Source organism: Panonychus citri, unplaced genomic scaffold (assembly GCF_014898815.1).
Source record: "Panonychus citri isolate SS breed McGregor unplaced genomic scaffold, ASM1489881v1 Contig00129, whole genome shotgun sequence".
NCBI classification, from domain to species: Eukaryota; Metazoa; Arthropoda; class Arachnida; order Trombidiformes; family Tetranychidae; genus Panonychus; species Panonychus citri.
In genome coordinates, this window is record NW_026515534.1 from 237,480 (window position 1) to 258,610 (window position 21,131).

General features: G+C 31.6%; 3 protein-coding genes across 3 annotated transcripts; 1 reads left to right on the forward strand and 2 right to left on the reverse strand.

Annotated features, from left to right (window-relative positions):
- Positions 1–178: 178 nt before the first annotated feature.
- LOC128390874 (uncharacterized) lies at positions 179–3,659 on the reverse strand. The gene is made up of 2 exons (XM_053350646.1): positions 2,147–3,659; positions 179–2,045 (listed from the first exon to the last, which is right to left on the reverse strand). Exons 1-2 carry the CDS (start codon positions 2,214–2,216, stop codon positions 547–549), a joined length of 1,569 nt encoding a protein of 522 aa, XP_053206621.1. The 5' UTR covers positions 2,217–3,659; the 3' UTR covers positions 179–546.
- A 203-nt stretch (positions 3,660–3,862) lies between these two features.
- On the forward strand, positions 3,863–8,070 carry LOC128390872 (equilibrative nucleoside transporter 4-like). Its single transcript, XM_053350645.1, has one exon. It carries the CDS (start codon positions 5,313–5,315, stop codon positions 7,563–7,565), a length of 2,253 nt encoding a protein of 750 aa, XP_053206620.1. The 5' UTR covers positions 3,863–5,312; the 3' UTR covers positions 7,566–8,070.
- Positions 8,071–10,114: 2,044 nt separating this feature from the next.
- Positions 10,115–19,550, reverse strand: LOC128390871 (homeobox protein 5-like). The gene is given in 4 exon segments (XM_053350644.1): positions 10,115–12,231; positions 12,234–14,024; positions 14,027–14,486; positions 19,143–19,550. Coding segments are annotated over 4 exon segments (3,993 nt in total). The 5' UTR covers positions 19,152–19,550; the 3' UTR covers positions 10,115–10,498.
- Between the last annotated feature and the right edge of the window lie 1,581 nt (positions 19,551–21,131).

Sequence of the window (21,131 nt, forward strand, 5' to 3'; positions counted from 1 at the left end):
AACAAAAACAAGTTAAACTAAATTGTATATTAAATATAAAGTTAATTCAAATAAATTGTTAAATTGATTAATACTCAGAAATTGCATGACAACAATTAGTTAATCATATTTCATCTGTAAACGGTAATCAACATAATCAAACCAAAAGAAATCAAATTGTAATCAAGTTTATTTAATTGTCTACAATTTTACTAAATTTACAATTAGTCAAATAATTTAGTTATCATTACATTTAATCACAGATTTAATCACAAAATAATTGTTATATATTAAGTTAATTACAATTACATTATATTTACATTCAATGATTAGGATCAAAATTTAAACCAACACTTATACAAATACACTGATTGTGATGAAAATAATTAATTGTTGACACTGATTAATTGTATTAATTGAAAGATTAAACCGATACTGACTATTGATCAGTTACAATCAAGGCTAATTGATTGATTGATTTTAATGTTATTACATTTGAAAGGAAGGAAATTAAATCCTAACGTTGGTAATAAAAAGTTAATTAAATTGTTGATTAAATTAGTGCAGTTATTTGATTACAGAATTAATTGATTTCTCTGAAAATTTATCTGACAATTTGTCCATTGAATTGTTTCGAGTTGATCTCATTCCCAGGTCATAATAGTCCATTTCGAGTGAGCCCGATTCATCGAAGTCGAACTGTTCTAATGACGATGCATCGACAAAAGATGTCGAAGTGTTTGCTAAATCATCGAGTAGAACCATTTGTACCTTTAATTGTCGCCTTCTAATTGGTACAATTAAATAGACACAGAGAAATATAATTATCGAGATAATTATGAAACTGGTTAGTGAAATTAACGATAACCAAATCAATTCAAATGAACTGAAGAAGACAATTAATGAGGTAAACAAATGCTTAATTGTTTGAGTATTACCATTGATTAGTGAAGATGATGTATGTTGATTAATTAGATTTATATGAATTAAATAATATTGATTGTTGGTTAATTCAATACGAAGGGTTGATGAGGTTAATTGATGAGTTACAATTGATTCACTATTAACCTCTAATTGTGGATCAATTGAGAAAAGTCCATCCCTAATTATTGGTGTTAATTGTGATCCCTGATTGTTAATTGAAGGTGATGATTGTTGGTGATCAGTGTTAATTGTATCACAGGATAGAGACTTGACAATTTGTAATTGTATCTTAATTGCTGATTGAGTTAAATTAAGTAAACATAACGGTTCCAAATCCAATGGAGTTGATGATCTACCTAATGATGAATTGATTGAGACACACAATGGATCAGTTAATTGTGAACATGGAAACAGTTCCAATAGAAATTGATCATTGAATTGATTTGAATTGTTCCCATTTGGTTGATTGTGCTGATAGGTGATTAAACGATTACATCGACATTTAATTAACTTTAAAGCTAAAGGCGATGATGAGGACAATTTTTTAAGGTCACTTTTCTTGTGGTCAGTTGATGTTTCATGAGTGGTTGATGTAAATGTAAATGATGGTCCATGAGGAGATACAATTGCAAATTGATAATCTTTGGATGGATTAGTATTATTATTATCATAATTAAGAGTTGATATGTTTGCATTGGTCATTAAGTTACTCTGATGATTAGTTGATAAATCAGCGGGCGATTTGTTTGGATCAATATTTTGACCATTAAGGGTCAGTTTACATTCAGGTTGTGTCCATGTTGAAATGGATGAGTTGATTTTGTACATTGAAACATACGAAAAGCAATAATACTTTTTAGACTCTGGATTGAAAAAGTTACAGTTAATTTTTACCAATCGATTTCGAGGAACTTTCAATTCTTTAAGGTAATAATATTGCCTCAGGTGAAGACGAGGATCATCTGTTGTATAGATACGGATTAATTCAATCATCTCATTGGCTTCGATTGATGATGATGATGATGAGGTAGAGTTAATTGTCGATGGTGTTGATATTGAAAGAGAACCCAAATTAACGAGTATATCATAAGTATCTAAACAAGGATAGATCGAGATCGCTGATATAAGTTCAATTTGATGGCCTGAAAATCAACAAAGTAAATCACAATTTGAATACATACTATTGACTTTAAAATATATGATTAATTATCTTGAAGAATGAAGAAGAAAAAACTTTACTTACCACTAATTAAGGGGTTGTGATGGTTAAGAGGAAATAGAAATATAATCAAGATGATATTAAATTGATCCATGCACAGGTAAACAAAGAAACCCAATAATCCAGGTAAGTAAATGATTTAGATCAACAAAAGGTAAGTGACTGGTCCATGTTGCTTTTGGTGTTGATCAATTGATTCCTAAGGTGATTGGAAATAGATTGTTGAGTTTTAATGATGATATGAAATCGGATAAACAATTAGTCCGAGAACAGTTAAGCAATTTGAGCAAATGAGTAAACAATTGAACAGAAATTCAAGTGAAAGTGAGAACAGGTAACTCATTATTGAATAAAAAGGTAAAAAGAAAGAAAAAGAAGAAGATGATGATGATGAAGATGAAAAGAAATCGATATAGTGAAAGAAAATAAGATTCAGTTACATGCAAGTTTCGTGAATAAGATTTTGGTGGTAATAGTGGAGAGAGAAAGAGGAAGAGAGGGAGCAGAAGAAAAGAAGATGAAGAAGATTGAGAAAACCAGAATAAGAGGTAAAAGAGTGTTGATTGAAATGGACAGGTCAATGTTGGTGAAATAGACTAGAAGAAGAGGGAGAAAGAAGAGAGAGAGAGTTGATGAAAAGTGAACTGGGAGTTTGATCTTCTCTTTATGTTTCTCTTTTTCTCTCTGGATTTTGTGAAAAGTATGATAACTTTCACTCCCAGTCTCCCTTTGGTACATTAGTGAGATCAAAGATAAAATAACTTGGAGGTAAAACTGGGAGTGAGTGAGAGAGAGAGAGAGAGAGATGATGATGATGACCTCAAGGACATGGAAGCCACTCCACCTGTCGAAGGCCTAGAACACGCTATCGATCCATTTTCTTTTATTTTTCTTCATCATTATCATCATTTTCTACCTTTCACTATTCACTATTCCCTCTTCTCATCTTCCCCTACCTTTTTTCCTCTTCCTCACCTTCTCATCCATCTCTTTCTCCTCTCTCCCTTCTCATCATCATCATCTCTTTCTCTACACGGTTGCAATACTCCCAATTTTTTTTTCCATTCAGATTAAAATGATTAGAGTGAAATGAATGAATAAACATTTATACAGATTGACAGGAACATTAAATTAGATGAATTATACATTCGAATGTGAAGAGAAAGAAAAAGAGAAACTCAAATCAATCGATAATAATATTAGAATAATTTACATCATCTGTAGCCCATTTAACGCCTTAGAAGGTAAATAAGTTTAAATTTAAAGGTAATCAACGAATATGATTATAATTGTCAAGGTAAAAAGAGAAGAAGAAGAAGAGAGAAAAAAGTGAAAGCATCCATCCGTTTCCTCTTAATGGTTAAAAGATGATGAAAGAGTAATGACATTGAAAAGAAAACAAGTTTAGATAATCAATCAAGTGAAAGAGAAGAAGAAGAAAAAAGTTAATTTCTTTTGGATTAAATGGTAACATTAACAGGAAAAAAAACACGAAAATCAGAAAAATAGACAAAACAACAATAAAGAGAATTTATTAATTGTAACAATTAACAAATTCAAATCAATTTTTATCGATAAAAATTCTTAATCTTAACTCCATCTTTGGGGAAAAAGAAAAATTAATTTCAAAAGTAAATAAATTGATTCAGTTTCCATTTTATTAACTCATCATCACTTTAATTCAATCAATTGTTTACTTTTTGTCATCTTTATCTTTATCTTTATCTTGATGATTTAATAATTAATTCCTGGTGATTATCAGTTGATCAACATTAATTATTAATAATTTTCTTCATTTAATTAGGGAGAAGATGAAAACAAATCAAGTTATGGTTTTCTCTTTGTGTCTTCACCTCTCCTATTACTTGTTGTTCACTTGATTGAGACAAAAAGAGAGGGAAAGAAAGAGAGATGAGAATGGTAATCAATTTGAGTGATTTTATCTCTCTAACAAAAGAATATTTTTGTTGTTCCAACTCAATTTATTCATTCTACTCAAGGTTATCCCTATTTCTCTCTTTCTCTCTCTCTCTCTCACAATTGGTGATTAATTTATTTTCTATTATTATTAATTCACTAATAGTCACATTCTTCCTCGTTCTTTAACCAACCAACTCAAGCGAATTAACTCTCATTACACCATCATCATCATCTCCATTTACACTCTTCTGTTTTTCTTTTCTCTTTTTTTTCTCTCTTCTTCTTTTCTGTTAAGAAGAGAACATGTTTTTATTCTATTCTCTTTCTGGTAAACCCAATGAATGTGCAACAGAAAAAAAAGGTATTTCATCATTTGGTGAGAAGAAAAGACAAAAATCGATAATCAACCTAAAAATCTATGGAAACTCATCCGCATGCTTGGTATTCTTGTTGGTTTTCATGTTCCGGCCCTTCCCTTTTTCCTTTTACCAGGTCAAGTTTAATTCCCTATGTGAATATTTTATTGCTGTAAATGTTTTTCCAATCGAGTCCAAGGTCAATTAATCGGGAGCCTAGTAATTAATTTTCTGATGGTTGTTAAGGGTAAACGTTTCCCTATTTAATTTCCATCGCCATCATCATCATCATCATCATCATCTCTGTGTAAACAATTTATCATCATCATCATCATCATCAAAAGTGACACACAAACTGATCAAACAAAACAACAAACAAAAATGCTACAATCAGATGACAACCTAGTGCCTTTAATTTGATGCTCTAATTTTCTTGTTCTTTTTCTTTCAATATTATCATTTAATTGTGAATTGATTACTTAATACCAACCCCCACATTGAATTGAATTGAATTAATGATCAACATATTGTCTCTCTCATTGTTGGATAATAAATTATGATCTTGTTGATGATGACACATCAAGTGGCGATTGCGAGAAGGTGATAATAATAAGGTAAACAATTTGGTGCGTTTATAATGATACAATGATGATGATTGTCAAAATTAACAATAATAATAATAATAATAATAGTGATAGTGATCAAGTTAATTGTTACAATGGTATTTTTGATTTAATTGTGCAACGTCAGCCAAAAGTATTGATGGAAAAGACTTGAAAAAGAAAAGTAAATAATACCAAATGAAAAACAATGTGAATCTATGGTTAGTGAATTTATATATTTTTCTTATGGAAACAAATTACTATTGAACAAATTTTCCTTAAATCATCATCAAAATTGATCACAAATCTAAAATGAGTTGTGGTTATCTTTTACTTGCCAATGGTAAATGGAGATCACCCAAGTTCCGTTATACTCGTAAATCTACCAGGAAACAAGAAGGATCAACAACAACATCATCACCAGTTTCTGTTACTTCATCTTCATCAATTGATGGATCAACTCGTAAATTACCTCGATTAAAGGAGATCATCTCAGAGGAAGATAATGCCGACGATGAGGCTTGTTTACAATCCTCTCCTGGCCCCAGGCTATGTCATCATTTACTCTCATCATCTGATCGTCAAACCCTATCATCATCATCAGCTTCTTTAAACGGAAATCATCGTCATCATCATAACAATCTTACCTCGAATACTGATTTAAATCCTCCTCCACCTTACCTTTCATCTTCCTCATCACCCGCTCCTTTAGATAAATACAATGGAGTCTATTTTGGCCTTTTATTGGCCGGTGTGGGGTTTCTACTTCCTTATAACTCTTTCGTCATTGCTGTTGACTATTTTCAAGATCATTTTCCGGGAACATCGATCATGTTTGACATCTCATTTGTTTACATTCTTTCTGCTTGTTTAGCTGTTTTCATTAACAATCTTCTGGTTGAAATTGTTCCCCTTTTTTGGCGAATCAATTTTGGTTATTTTCTATCCTTTGGAACCCTAACAGCAATCGCTATATTTGAGATCGCTTATTGTCCCTTCACTCAGGCCACTTCATATTCAGTTATACTTTACGCGGTTGGAATCATTGCTTTCGGTTGTACCATTCAACAGTCATCATTTTATGGATACACTTCAATGTTACCCACTCGTTACACTCAAGCAGTAATGACCGGAGAATCAGCGGCCGGTCTAATTGTATCTGTTAATCGTATAATAACCAAATTAATTTTCTCCGATGAGCGTATTAATACTCTTATATTTTTTGGTCTCTCAATTGGACTAATTGGTTGTTGTATTGTTATACATAATTACCTACAGAAAACTTCATTTGTTAGATATTATATTGAAATTTGCTCTAAACCACGTTCATCTCTTAGAGAGACACATAAACCATCGTCCACCCTCACAACAGAACAAGATGCTCGAGTAAAAGATACACTTGAAGGAGATGCTCGAGGTCTTACCGAAGGATTATCTTTGGTAGATTATTTAGAAACGGATCAAAGGAGTACATCACTTTTAGGAACTTCTTTGGTTCCATTAGGATCACCGATTATGTCTACTGATGATTATAAGAAACGCCGATGGGTTGCACATTCAGATTCAACTGAATTTGATATGCCCTTTGGAATAGATGAAGAGGATTTAGCAAATTATGTTCCTCCAGTTTTACCCGAACCTTCATGGAAACGTGAAGCTCAAACATTAAATGTTTCTACCAATACCAATTCCGCTTCAACCTCAAAGAAAAGTGTTCTTTCAACATTTAATGACAAAAGAAAATGGAAAACTGGATTGAATGAGCTAAGTGATCCAATCAGCTGGAATTCCGATGGTGATTTAATCGAAGAGATTGTCGATGAAGACGCTAAGCTAGAAATTGCCCCACCGACACCATCGTCCGTCACCTACAAAGAGTCTTCATCCTCTGGACTGATTTCTAATCTTAATCCTCGTTCTTGGTTAACCAGCTACAGATGGAAAATCTGGAAAAAACGATTAATGAGCGGAATTCAAGTGCGATTAAGAACAAGCCGATTAATTTGGCCTTACATGGTCTCTATTTGCATGGCATATATGGTTACTCTTTCTCTTTTCCCTGGAATTGAAGCTGAAATAGTTAACTGTTCCCTTGCAAGTTGGATGCCAGTTATTCTGATGGCAACTTTTAATCTAACCGATTTTATCGGTAAAATTGTGGCATCATTTGCATATAATCTCAAACCAATTCATCTAATTTTAATTTCCTCCATTCGATTCATCTTAATCCCTTGTTTTGCTCTATGTGTTTCTCCTCGTTTATCACCCGTCTTCCGGTCAATCTTTTGGCCATTATTTTTCTCATCTATCCTTGGATTCACTAATGGAATTGTTGGTTCTTTACCCATGATTTTGGCTCCTTCACGAGTAAATTACAAACTTAAAGAGTTGACAGGAAATCTAATGACACTTTCATATTCATTAGGCCTGACAAGTGGATCAGCTGCTGCCTATTTGATTGATTATATTCTCGGTCCACCTTTAGCTAATCCAACAGCCGAACTGTGTATTCCATCAATCAATCAATTAAATGGTAGTTCATCAAATTATGTTATCAGTAAATAGCATGAAAAAACAGCTCACTAAAATCAAATATGAATCAATTTACACTATGTTTACATTCTGGTATTGTAAATATCATAACTCCCTCTCTCACTCTCACTCTCTCTCTCTCTGTAAATAATCATAATCTATGAACCTCTGGTCAGTCAATGATTTAGTGGACCAAGAGTCATGTATTGTATGATTGAACTTGAACTAAATCTTGTCAACAATGTAAATGTGATCAATGCAATTATTAATTGTACCTCAGGTACCCCACAAATGGAAACAATTTAAGACTGGAAACAAACCAAATCTCACAATTAATTAATTATTCAAATTTGTTTCAATTAACCCAAATCTCGTTGTCTAATCTGGTTGTTTTTTCCTCATTTCTTCCAATCATCAATGATGAAAAAAAAGAAGCAAAAATTGCTTGTCAACAACTATTCGTATTCTTCCAATTGTACAAAATGATTTTAATTTTGAGACAAAATCAAATAAATACTATCAAAACAATCAAATTAAATTATTCAGTCAATTAAATTAACCTTAGCAAACAATTAGAATATAAATTCAGCTCAATGCTAAAATATTTCCTCAATTAAATGAGAAAAAGTGAAATCTGATCCATACAACAAATGAGAAAATACCGACCTTATTAATACCCAATGCAAATGGATAGAGAAGTTTAATTGTCAACATGGAAAATTAAATCAACAAATTAACGATTGATTATCTTTTAATTTATCATTAATAATAAATTAACGAGGAACCCATTAAGTGATAATGGATTATTTTAATGGCTTTGAAATCTTTCATGGTTATTATTGATTCTGAGTTTCGTGTTTATGTTTGGAGAGAAAATGGAATCAGCCAATTTATTAATTGTGATCAAATCTCCAACTAATTGTTATTATTTAGAGCTACTTTGTCCATAGAAAATACGAGATTAAGTGAATCCGATTCGTGATTGATTCTATTTGATCTTCTTTTGGATGAATTCGTAAATGCCTGAAGGCAAATTCGTTGACTCTGAAGTGTTTCACTTATGTGAATCATTGTTGATTTTTTTTTCGATTAATCACTTTTTGGATAAGTTCTGCTCCTAATAACAATTGATTTATAACCGATATACCAAACCAAGTACTGAGAACACTTCCAACAAATATTACATACTCGCTGAAAGTTTGATTTGGATGTTCAGTCATAATCGCATCGGGTGTATCAGGCTGTAAGGAGATTGCTAAGTATTGAAGGTCAGAATGCTCAGAACTCATATCAATGTACGTTTTGTAATCGATTGATGAACATTCATTGTATCGAGATCTAGATAGACAGTCGAGGTAAACTTTCCTGGGTAGAGACGATTCATCAAACGAAAATTTCAAATGTCCAGGATGAAGACCGAAAGGTTGGACAGTCGCATGGAATAGACTTGCGTTTGGTGCGTTTAACATGGCATCATTCAAACACTGTTCCATTGTTACCTGTCTATTGTAGTCGACACAATGAGACTCATATGGTGATGGAAGTAAGTTTGTCGTGTACTTGGTGAATTCAATTCGCATTAATGTGGCCATTGAAGGTTTCAGATTGATTAGCTTATATCGATCGAATCTACTGTCGATTTTAGTATTGGGGTGGCTCAGGCGAATCCCGAAAGATGTAATGTTAAAAGAAAATCCGACTGAAGCGAAAGGAGAAAAATGTTTCATTAGATCAGAAGTTTTCGTTTTTATTGGAGTCGAATTATTCAAACATGAAAGTCTCATGAATACTTTTTGTGCGTTGAAATATCGCTCGAGGCTACAAAATTTATCGGCCCAATTTATTTCCACAGAGCTGATAGTAACTGACATTAAGGCCTGTTCTGTGAAATCGATGGTCAATTTTTCGATATCTCCAACTGTTAGATAATCTTCCAGGTCGAAGTTGAAACTTGTCGATGCTGTTAATAAGTTTTGACATTTTTCTTCAATAGTGTCAATCGTTAAATTGGTAACAACACCGCTTTGCTCACATAGATCAATCACTAATTCAGGATACTTAGCTTTGAATGCTGTGAGGTTCAAGACACGTAGAACAGGTATAGCGAAATCTATGGCTGGAAATTCAATAACACCCGGGGGCTTAAAAACTGTTTCAATACGAACTTGAAATTGGAAAAAAGAATCACTTAAGTAATACAACTGATAGAAACAACCAGAGAAACACAATAAATAGAAATATAGTGACCTCATAATTGACATATTCTAATTCAGTATAAAGGTAAATTCGAAGTTGTAACCAAGTTGATCGAATAGTTAATCAAATGTTCGCGATCATTTCAATTTTCTCTCCTTCAAAGTTACGCGTGTGCCTTAGCGAATCAAACCCTTTTCTCTCCATAGAAATCAGATATTATTCTGATAAGAATTTGAAGTAAAAATATAAATAGAGTTTGAGATAAAAGTTAAGTGTTCTATGGACTTCGAACTAGAGGAACAGTTCATTCTCGAAATGATTGAAAAAGTCGATAGATCAGAATTCGGTTGGAAAAAAAATGAATTTAACAATATATAAAAACAGAATTACATTTTCTTCCAATATATTTAGCCTTAGGAAACGATTGAAATGTCATTTGAAATCAACATTGAGAAAAAAGTTCCATTGAGAGATTATTACAAAATTAAAGAAAAAATTGATCACTTTTGATGGTAAAAAAAAACACAATTAAGGGGAAAAAAGAATTAATTAATTCGTTAGCATTTAAATTAATTGTAACGATTCAATTTAGATGATGTTCATTAAATGAGACCTGGAATGATGAGAATGAGATGAGTTGATTTGGGTGAATGATCATGATGATTAGCAGAAAAATGAGATAAAAATTAATGAAATCGGTGATGATGATGATTAGTTTTGCAAATGATTAGGATGAATTTGCATAATGATGATGATTCTTATGGATATGATTATGATTTATAGACACCATGAGGTTCGGGTGCGTTGAAGGCCATTTGCTGTCGCTGTGCGTTCATTCGTGACTTGTCAAATAAAAGTAAAACTACTCTTCCAGATCCTTGGGGCTGTTCAACGGCTCGAATGTCACTTGTTGCTGATGGTGATGGTGAATCGTATTGTGAATTGGTTCGAAGTCCATAGGCTCCCATAGCGTCGGGTGTTATTGCCATTTGATCTTCTTCATCGTCAAAAATGGGACTATTCGAACTGGCCGAATACGATGGATATGAATCGGGTGATGATTGTTGTTGATTCTGTGCTGGTGAAGAGGGGAAATTAAAACCTTGAGATGGTCGAGATCGAGCAATTGAAGCGGGTGAAGGAGGTAAACCTTGGGTTAAAGGTAAACTTTTAGGTGATTGTTGTTGTTGTTGTTGAGATTTCATTGGAAATGAATGAAATGAAGGTGATGGTGATTTAGATGAACCAGGGGGAGATAATGCTGGAAGGTAGGATGTTGATGGATTGGAGAGTAAACTCTTTGTGTTTAATTGTGGCCTAACTTGACCTTTAACTTCTTGTTGGTGTTGTTGTTGAGTGGGAGCAGAAAAGGTTGAGTATTCAGAGTTTGGTAATTTTCGATTAGATGATTTAGTTGATTGTGCTAATTGTGATCGACCTGATTTAGTTCTGTAGGTTGGAATTACCAAAGCAACATTAGGATCTCGAACTTGAGTTGATTTAGTTGGTAGAGGGTTTGAAAGAGTGGACTGTTCATCCACTTGTTGACCACTAAAACCAGAACTTTGCTGACCACCTTTTACTCCTGAAGATGATGATGATGGCGATGGTGGTGCTGATTTAACACCTGAATTGTATCCACGATCAGATTGAACTTGTTGAACAGGAGCAACAGGAACATTTGCTGCTTGGAATCCTGAGCTGAATCCATCGTCTGAACTTTGCATTTGTTGTTGCGGAGGAGCGGAACCTTTGACAGAGGCGGAAAATGAAGCGAATGCTGGTTGTGAGGATGGATAAGAATCAACCTGTTGTTGTTGTTGTTGTTTTGGTGGTTGAACTGGACTTCGTTGTCCACCCTTGACACCATCAGATGAGCTTTGGTAAGAATTAGATTCATAACCTGATGAAGTTTGTTGAACAGTTGGAGCAACAAAAGCTGATGAATAACCAAAAGCGATTGGTTGTTGTTGTTGCTGTTGAGTTGGTGGTCCAGAACCTTTGACCGACGATGGTGATTGATAGTCAGAGTTATCAGAATCTTGAGAAACAGATTGATAGTTTGATTGACCTCGTCCACCTTTGGTAGATTGTAAATTATTGAAGCCTAAATCAGCTTGAGTTTGTGGCTGTTGTTGTTCTGGTTGAGATTGTTGCTGGACAGGAGACGATTGGAAATTATTGTAACCAGAGTCAACTGATTGTTGTTGTTGATTAGAGTACGAATCGGAAGCTCCTTTAGTTGATTGAAATTCTGAGGAGAAACCAGGAGATTGTTGGAAAGCTCGAGCAGCTTTAACAGGAGCTTGAAGAGCAGCAGAATAACTTGATTTGACATTTTCTTGGGTCGATTGACTTGACCCTTTCACTGGAGATTGTGATTGCTTTTGTTCATCATCAGTTGATTGTTGTTGTTGTTGTGGTTGATTTCTTTCACCTTTGATCGGTGATTGTTGGAAACCTTTGGTTGAATAACTGGATGGCGATTGGACAGATTTAGTATTTTAACCGGCGATTGGAAATTACTTGGATAACCATTATCGTAAGTTGATTGTTGTTGATTTCCCTTTACACTAGATGGTGATAATTGTTGTGGTCTTCCACCTTTGATTGCTCCACCGGTGGGATAACCAGATGATGTTTCAACAGGTAATTGTTGAGGTTTTACTGGTGATGCTGATTTAGTTGAAAATCGTTGGACTGGTGATTTTAATCCAGATAATGATCCTGATTGTTGATCTTTTGATCCAGTTTGAGGTAATTGTGAATTCTGTTCATATGAAGGTTGTGATTGTTGACCTTTAACTTGTCCATTGAAATTTGATTCGTAGTTTGTTGCTGATTGTCCAGTTGATTGTTGATAATCTGAATCAGTTTGTTGCTGTTGTTGTTGTTGCTGTGGTTCAACTTGTTCATCTCTTTGTTGATTATCATTTTGTTGATAGGAATTTGATTCCGGAGGCAATGAGATCAAAATAACTGGAACTTTTTTCTCAGGGTCAACATTTTGCTGCTGATCAGCGGATAAATTTGATTGTTCATCTTTTTCCTGAGTATCATCATCATTCTGTTCAGATTGATTGTATTCCTCTTGCTGATTAGATTGAGGTTCTTGTGGCTGTTGCTGCTCTGATTGTTCAGTTTCATATCCAGAAACAGGAGCTGAAAATGAAGGTGAAATCGGAGCTCGAGCTAAAGATGCTGGACTATTGTAGCCGTTTGAATATTCATCAGAATTTGGTGAAGTTTTTCCGGAAGATTGTTTAATTGGAGCTGATGGAGTCGCTGAAGGTCTTGATTGAGTTTTAACACCTTCTTGTTGTGCTTCGTAATTAGTTGATTCTTTTGGACCAGATTTAGTAGATTCCTCATTTGATCCGAATCCTGATGTGAAACCTTGTTGACCACCAAAAGAGCTTGTCTCAGGTTGAGCTGATTGACCGTAATAGTCTCGTGCTGGGCTTGGATTAGATTTTCTTGATTGTTCAATTTGTTGTTGTTGTTGAGCATAAGCTTGAGATGGACTTTTCATTGGTGATCGTTGACTAGGATAAGAACTAGTTTGTGGGACAGATTTACGAGCTTGGTCATTTGAGGGATAGAATGAAGGTGATGAGGATTGGAAAGAGCCCTTAGTTGCATCTCTTGAGTCGCCTGAGGGAACAAATGAATTGGCTGATTTACGACCAGAATCTACATTTGGTGCATATGCAGATTGAGGTTGTACAGCTTGACCTTTGACTGCATCTCGTTGACCGCCATAAGAAACTTCCTCTCGAACCTGAGAATTACTGTTGCTATCGGTTGAGGATCTTGGAGAATCCTGGAGAACAGGTGATCGGAAGAAGTTATTTCTTGATCCTTTGACGGACTCTACAGGTAAACCTTGTTGTCTTTCATAATTGAATAAGGGACTGAAACCATTCTTGAAAGCGGAAGCCTGGAACTGAGAAGGACCTGGAATAGTCAATGGACCATTTCCTAGTTCCTGTTGCTGTTGTTGCTGTTGTGGTTGTTGTGGTTGATAACCTTCATCTTTAGCTTGTTGATCTAATTCTTCAGGTAAATCTTGTTGTTGCTGTTGTTGTTGTTGAGGTGGTAGTAAAGGTTGTGCTTGCTGTTGGTAAACATCATCTTTCTGTTGAAATTGCTCTGAATTTTGAGCTTGACCATAACCATCAGCCTGTAAAGGTTGTTGATAACCAGAATCATTTTGTTGCCCTACTTCAGCCTCTTCAGGCTGGACTTGTTGCTGCTGTTGACCAATGTTCAGTTGTTGCTGTTGTTGTTGTTGTATTGTTGACCAGCTTCATCTTTTTGATTCTCATATGAGAAAGATGATTGTTGAGATGGTCCAGCAGATGAATAATCGTCTTGACTTTGACCAATAGGTTGACTATAAATTTGCTCATCTCTTTGTTGAACTTCTGAATTTAATGAAGTAGCTTGAGTTTCTTCATGGTCTTCAGGTAACCTGAGTAAAAGAAGAAACTTAGACTTCTTATTAGGAATCGAACTGGAATCTTGAGCTTCTTTCGGCTTTAATCGAACCAAATAAGCTTCAGGTTTCGATTCTTGTGGTGCAATTGGCTCAGTTGTACCAATAACGCTCTTCCCATTAATTGGATTTAATTTTTTATCCTCAACCTCAACGAGCCCTGATGGCTTAGGATTAACACCATAACCATAACCCGATTGATCATAATAAACTTGAGCGATCGCCAATTCACATAATAGTGTAAACACCAATACCACACCCTAGAAGATCAAATGAAAGAATAAATTGTTGATTAATAAATCGTGTTAAATATAAACTTAAATTGCTATTAAATTACATCAAATATTCACCATTCAATAAGTTTATCAAACTAAAATTCAAAGTTAATTATAAATAATACGAAAAAAAAAATCTTTATAATCGGTAACATTAATCAATTGAACGTCTTAACTAAATTATAAACAGCGAAAGTAAATTGTAACAATTTAAATTGCTCATAATCTGATGAACATTATTGATACACTTTTGATTGTAAAAGATTGAATCTGATCTGAATTACAAAGAAAAGTAAATTAGCCGATTATGATTATAACCATGAACCATAATTAAGGAAACAGTTTAATCAATTGATATTTTCCTTAATCATTGATTCACAATCTTAATACAATTGGAAAGAAAGTTGATCAATAGAATTAGATTCAAAGGATTAACAGTGATAATCGGTAAGATTAACACTAATCAACTAGTCGGTAAAAACGGGACGGAAGTTAAATTGTTAGCTCGAAATGAGAAGAAAAAAAAATCGATAACAATACAAAAAGTTTCAACGATTGATTGAACAAGAGAGACTTTGAATTTCATCTAATCAACTTAATCACAATCAAAATCTTCAATCCAAATTATATATTAATAAATGAAGAAACACAAGAAGAGATTAAATTAAAAGTTGATCAAGTTAATCAAGTTAATTATCATGTAGCCGCAGGTCGATGATTATAATTAATAACAAAAAGCAAAAAGTTCTGACGTGATTACTATTACTTAGACTTTGATGATGATGATGATGATCATCCTCATCATCACCATCATCATTATCATCCTCATCACTTTCTCCCGGATGATGAAAATACTTATTAAAAGATTCAATCTGTTTGTTAATCAAAAGGTAAACATTAAGATGATGAAAAAAAAAACAAAACAAAATTAAGATGAAAAAAAAGTTCCAACAATTTTAACTTAATCAACATGTTAATTATCATTATTTTGATGATAATTCTTGATGATAAAACATGATAATGATGATAAAAACGGAAGGTGATGATGAAGATGATGAAGATGATATAACATTTGGATGGTTTAATAACCTTAAGATTAAGAATCAAGTATTTTTAGGATTAACAATATTCAACTAAATCTAAATTCTGGTAGTAAGTAAATCACGATTATTTAGATGAATTTAATTGTGATTAAATGTTTAATTTGGTTTAATCATTTTCGTTGTGAAACAATTAACAACAATGAGCTGATTTAATAATATATTATAACCTCTCAGCCTTTTGTTTATCTGCACAATTAAATCAACAACAACAACAACAAAAATACCAATTTGAGTGCCTGAACAATTGACACTTACAGTTAATTGTTGCAAGATTATGATTACGATTATGATTACAATTAATAAACATCATCTTTAAATTGATTGAGCAAATTAATTGTAATTAATGTTTAATTTTTTTTTTCGTGTTTAAATGTTCAAAAGGACCAAAAATATCATCATAATAATAAACACATTCAGAAAATTAATCAACAACATTAATCAAGGTTTAAATTAAATGTTTCCCTTAATCATCATGATTTAAAGGTGAGGTTTACTTTTTCTGATTGTGATTAAGATAAAGATTAGGATTAGCATGTTATTAATATAAATTGATATTCATTTTGTAGCAAAGTTTGATTAATATGTTATTATATATAAAAAAAAGCTACGATTTAACAATTTAGTTACTGTTTTTCCCAAATAATAACAACAATTTAATGATATTTGATATACAATTAAAGTAATTTGAGAGTTAATTGTGATATTATCAGGCCTTTACAATTTGTAATTGAATAGTTACTAAAATAACAATCAATAAGGAAGATGATTATCAATGTGAAGTTGATTAGAGATGTAAAACTTTTTGCAACAATTAATTATTATTCATTTGACTTAATCAACCATTAATGATGATGATCATCATCAAATTGAGCTGGTAGGAGGTTGAAACTAATTGTTATCAAAAATAACAACAATTAACAGTTAAATTATATGAGTTATATATGTTAAGGGACAGTTAATTTGACTTAATTAAAGTTACTAAACACAATTAACTTGATTGTAACAAGTTGTCCATCTCAATATAATAATAAAAATAATAATTGAAATCACAATACAAGTAAAAGTATTAAATAATTACAATTAAGTCGTTCGAGTTAGTTAATTGTTACCAGGAAAAAAAAAAGGTTAACAGTTAATCATAACCCAGACTCTTATTATCCTAATTGATTCATTGATTAATATCCGGTCAATCAGCTTGCTAATTTACAGTTAATTGTGTAATCAACAAAATTAAGAATTGAGGAGAAATCAAAGTTAATCAATTTCTTTTTTGTTAACCAACTTTAATCAAGCAAAGATTCATAAACCTGATAAATCACAATTATAATGATGGTGATTTTTTGATAATCATCATCTTATATAATACAATCAACAACAACAACAACAACAATGACAATCAGTAAATTGCTGATTGTGTGTGTGTGTGTAAATTTTTACAAATCAACAATTGATCTAATTCAGTTAATTCAGTTAATTCTGGCGGAAATGTAATAACCACCTTTAATCATCATGTTAATACGTAATCAAAGAGTAAATCAATTGATTAGACAATTTATCCGATCGGATTGTAGTCATAATAAGTAAATTTAGTAATAATTTAGTCACAATCAATAAGATTCATCTTAATCATAATTGTCATAATTGATTGTCAACATTTTAGTCTTTCAATTGATTGAGATAATAGTGAGTAGGTTTGATGTAGATTTATATTAATATATTGATGATTAATCCTAGAGAATCATTATCTTCATCATCTTCATATTTTCATCTTCATCTTCATCTTCATCTTCATCTTCATCTTCATCTTCATCTTCATCCTCTTCATAATTCATGATAATAATGATCATCATTTGGACAATATGATGAAATGGGTCAACAATAATGATGATGATCATCATTAATGATAGTTAACAAGTAGCAACAATTGAAATGTTTAAGTTTTATAATCAATTAACTTCCGGATTCACTTGATTTCCGTTATAATCAAATAATTAATAACCAATAATCTTTGTTAAATTACTTTAATCAAGTGACAAATGTCGAAAGCAACAATCAACACCATTAACTGATCACCTTAAAAGAAAAAAGGTAATTCAATATCAAATAGAATTGAAATTAACAAACAATCAACTAATTCGTAGTCAATATCATGTTAACTTGATAAGAATCAGAGTTACAAGTATAATTAGTATTCTATTAAAAAAGGAAAGAGGAAGAGAAAAATATTAATTAATGAAAGAGAGAGCTAATCATTTCGATAAATCATCAACAATTTATTAATTGCTAACTGATAATTAGTTTGATTAATATGATTAAGGAGAGACAACGATTAAAAATAGATTCATATACATGAAGTTTTTTTGCTAATTATTTCGTGTTTTTAATTTAATATTGATTTTTGATCTACATTTAAATGAAAAGCTTTTGGCACTTAATTGGTTGGCCTCATTAATTTAAATTAAATTAACACACACACACACACACAATTTAGTTAATTATTTATTCAACATTGGTTAAGATTTACAATCATCAATGAGGAGCGAGTAAAAAAAAATGAATGAATATGAATAATCATTAATAATGGAAAACTATTTTTTGATTGTTTGTTGATTGTTCATTGATTCATTAGCCTTTTTTTTATCAATGAGTTATATTAACAATCAACAACTTTTCTTATTGATGCAACTGATGATCAACTTGATGATTAACATGATGTTTACTGAATATGAGAGACATTTTCAAATTAAATCAACCAACACACAATCAAATTGTAATCAGACATTTTGAGGTTTTTGTATATTAAACAAAACTTTTCTCAATAATTCAGTTAATACAATTATATTTATAGCAATTGAAGGAAATGTAATCAACTTATCAAGTATTGAAATACTATAACAAAGTGTTCAGGGTAAAGTTAATTGTGATTAAATAATATTCTTGCATCTTTATGAATCAATATTTCAATAAAATTAATGATTGTTGATCAATCCTAAACCTCCTGGGTGATCATTAACAACGTGTTATCGTTATAATATATATTGTAAATTCATAATTAACATTCAGAAAATTGTAGTAAAAGTGTAGTAAAAATTGTTTGGGTTAATCGGACGCCTCAGGGTATTTGGGTGATGCTCAGGATGAAGATGAAGATGAGGATGAAAAGGGAGAAAGCAACAAGCTGATAATGGATTGATTAGTTTTACATGAGAACTAATCAGATACTATTAATATTTTAATCAATGATTAAAGTAATAGGAAGTTAATCAATTGGATAAATCAAAGTATTTACAATTTAACTCAATTGAACAATTTCATCTTGAGACTAATCATATTAAAATTGATCCAATTTTAAGCTTATTCATCATCAGTTTAAATTAACTATCAAATAATAAGATTAGTTGATTATTATTATCACATTTCTCTTACAATTTAATCAATAAGATTGAATAATGAATAATAAATTGTTTACTAAACTTACGATTAAATTGATTATAATTTAAAGCTTGAACATTTGATTGATTATATTAGATTTACATACCGATTTCATGGTAGATTTGATTAAGGAACAATACAATGGTCTGTCTCTCTCTTTAGTGGTCAGTTTCAATGGTCAATTGTAATACAAATTTAGTTTTAAAACAGTTTTAAATACACGTATTATAAATGGCTCCCTTTTAAAAAGTCCACAGAGTTGATTAAATTAATTAAACTCAATATTAAACAAGAAAAACTTATTGGTCAAGTTACAGAGGACACTTAGGTAAAAAGTAGCCACAGTGATGGCCTTTCAATTAGAACTGTTGAAAAGTTTTTGGAAACTTTTGTAATTAGAACTTTAAACTTTTACTTTCGACGAGTTTTGGGTCAGAAGAGAAAGTGAGATGATTTTGGGAAAAACGCTTTTTATATCAACGATTCGAAGTGTATTCATCAGGTCGGCGGATCTCCACTCTCTCACTCACTCTCTCTCTCTCTCTCTCTCGCTCTCGCTCTTCATACTCTTCTTTCAGCATCCTCCTTGTCTTCATCAAGTTTCTCTCTCTCTCTCTTCTTACCATCATCATCATCATCATCATTGACCGGTTTCATTTCCATCCTCCATCAATAACTACAAACACCATTGACACAATTGAACTTTATCCCAACTTGTTAACTTAATTCATCTCATCCAAAGATGATGATGATGATGATCGGATTTAATTGATAGATTATTAACAATCAAATCTATTTCTTGTATAAATCGATTGATACAATAATTAGTATGCAATCAAATGATATCAATCAAAAAGATGCAATATTATCCTGAAAATTTATCCCTAATTGTAATTAGTGTAAAGATATTACTTTTATATAATTAAAGTCTAACATAATTGCTTCACTTTTATACTTGATGTTTAAAAATTAACAATTTCATTTCAATCTGATCAACTATTAATTAGATTTATAATTAATCTGACAATTAAACTATCACAAATTATAAACAATTTATTAATAATCATTGGGATGAGTACTTGATCAGTAACAATAATCATTGATTGTTATTAAGATGAAACTTTTTTCCCTTACAAAAAAAAAACACCAACTGAATCAATTTAAATTGTTAATTAATTGTTGATTACATTGAAAAATGGTTAATAAACTTCCAGGTGATTAAAAGTCAATCAGAAAATTAAAATTTGACCTTAAAAGTTGATTAGTAAATTGTTGTAATATGTTTATAAATTATTTACACTTTCACTTTCATGGTAATCAGTTAATTCAACATGGTTAATTGTCACAATTTGATTTAATTTTGTTTCATCTTGTTAAATGTATCCAAGGTTATGATGGTCAATACAATTACAGTTAATTAATAGTGATTGATAATTTAAATTGGATACAGTTAATTATGATTCTGTTAAATTGTTTACAATCAAAAAAGAAACAAGAAATTAGGTAAAAAGTTTGTGAACTTTAATTGAGTTTAAGTTAAATAAACTTTTCCGAAACAATTAACGAAAACAAAAAAAAGTTAAATTGTTAACAAATCATCTGTTAATCTCACAGAGAATCAAGTTAATCAAATTAAGCTTTCAATGATCAATATGGAGATAATTTAATTCAAAAAGTTAATTGTAACTGTTAATCATTATTATGATAATAATGACAATCAATCCGGAAACTGATTAGTTATTAAACAATTGAGAAATTTGAAATTTTTAAAATCAATTATCAATCAATAACATCACAACAATCAAGTTAATTGCTGTGATGAGAAACGTGAAAATTAAAAAGCAAATCATAAATCACAATTAACTTTAACCATGATAATCATAAATTGTCAATCAAGTTCATTGTTAAACCACAAACTGATGAGACAGTTAATAAAACGAAACAGTAAATCATCACAATTAACGATTCTACTGTGGGGTTTAATCGTGAAAGTGATTAGGTTGAACTGTGTTGAGTTCGTGGTGAGATGTGTATATCTCGTAGAGATTGAGAATTTCAATATTCTCAGCAACTTATGTGAAGTTGAAAGAGTAAT

Bases quoted from the DNA above. Each gene is read 5' to 3' on its own strand.
- LOC128390874 (XM_053350646.1), bottom strand. From the start codon at position 2,216: ATGGATCAATTTAATATCATCTTGATTATATTTCTATTTCCTCTTAAC. The intron at 2,046-2,146 runs GTAAGTAAAGTT...GTTGATTTTCAG, and splicing joins TCACAACCCCTTAATTAGTG to GCCATCAAATTGAACTTATA.
- LOC128390872 (XM_053350645.1), top strand. From the start codon at position 5,313: ATGAGTTGTGGTTATCTTTTACTTGCCAATGGTAAATGGAGATCACCC.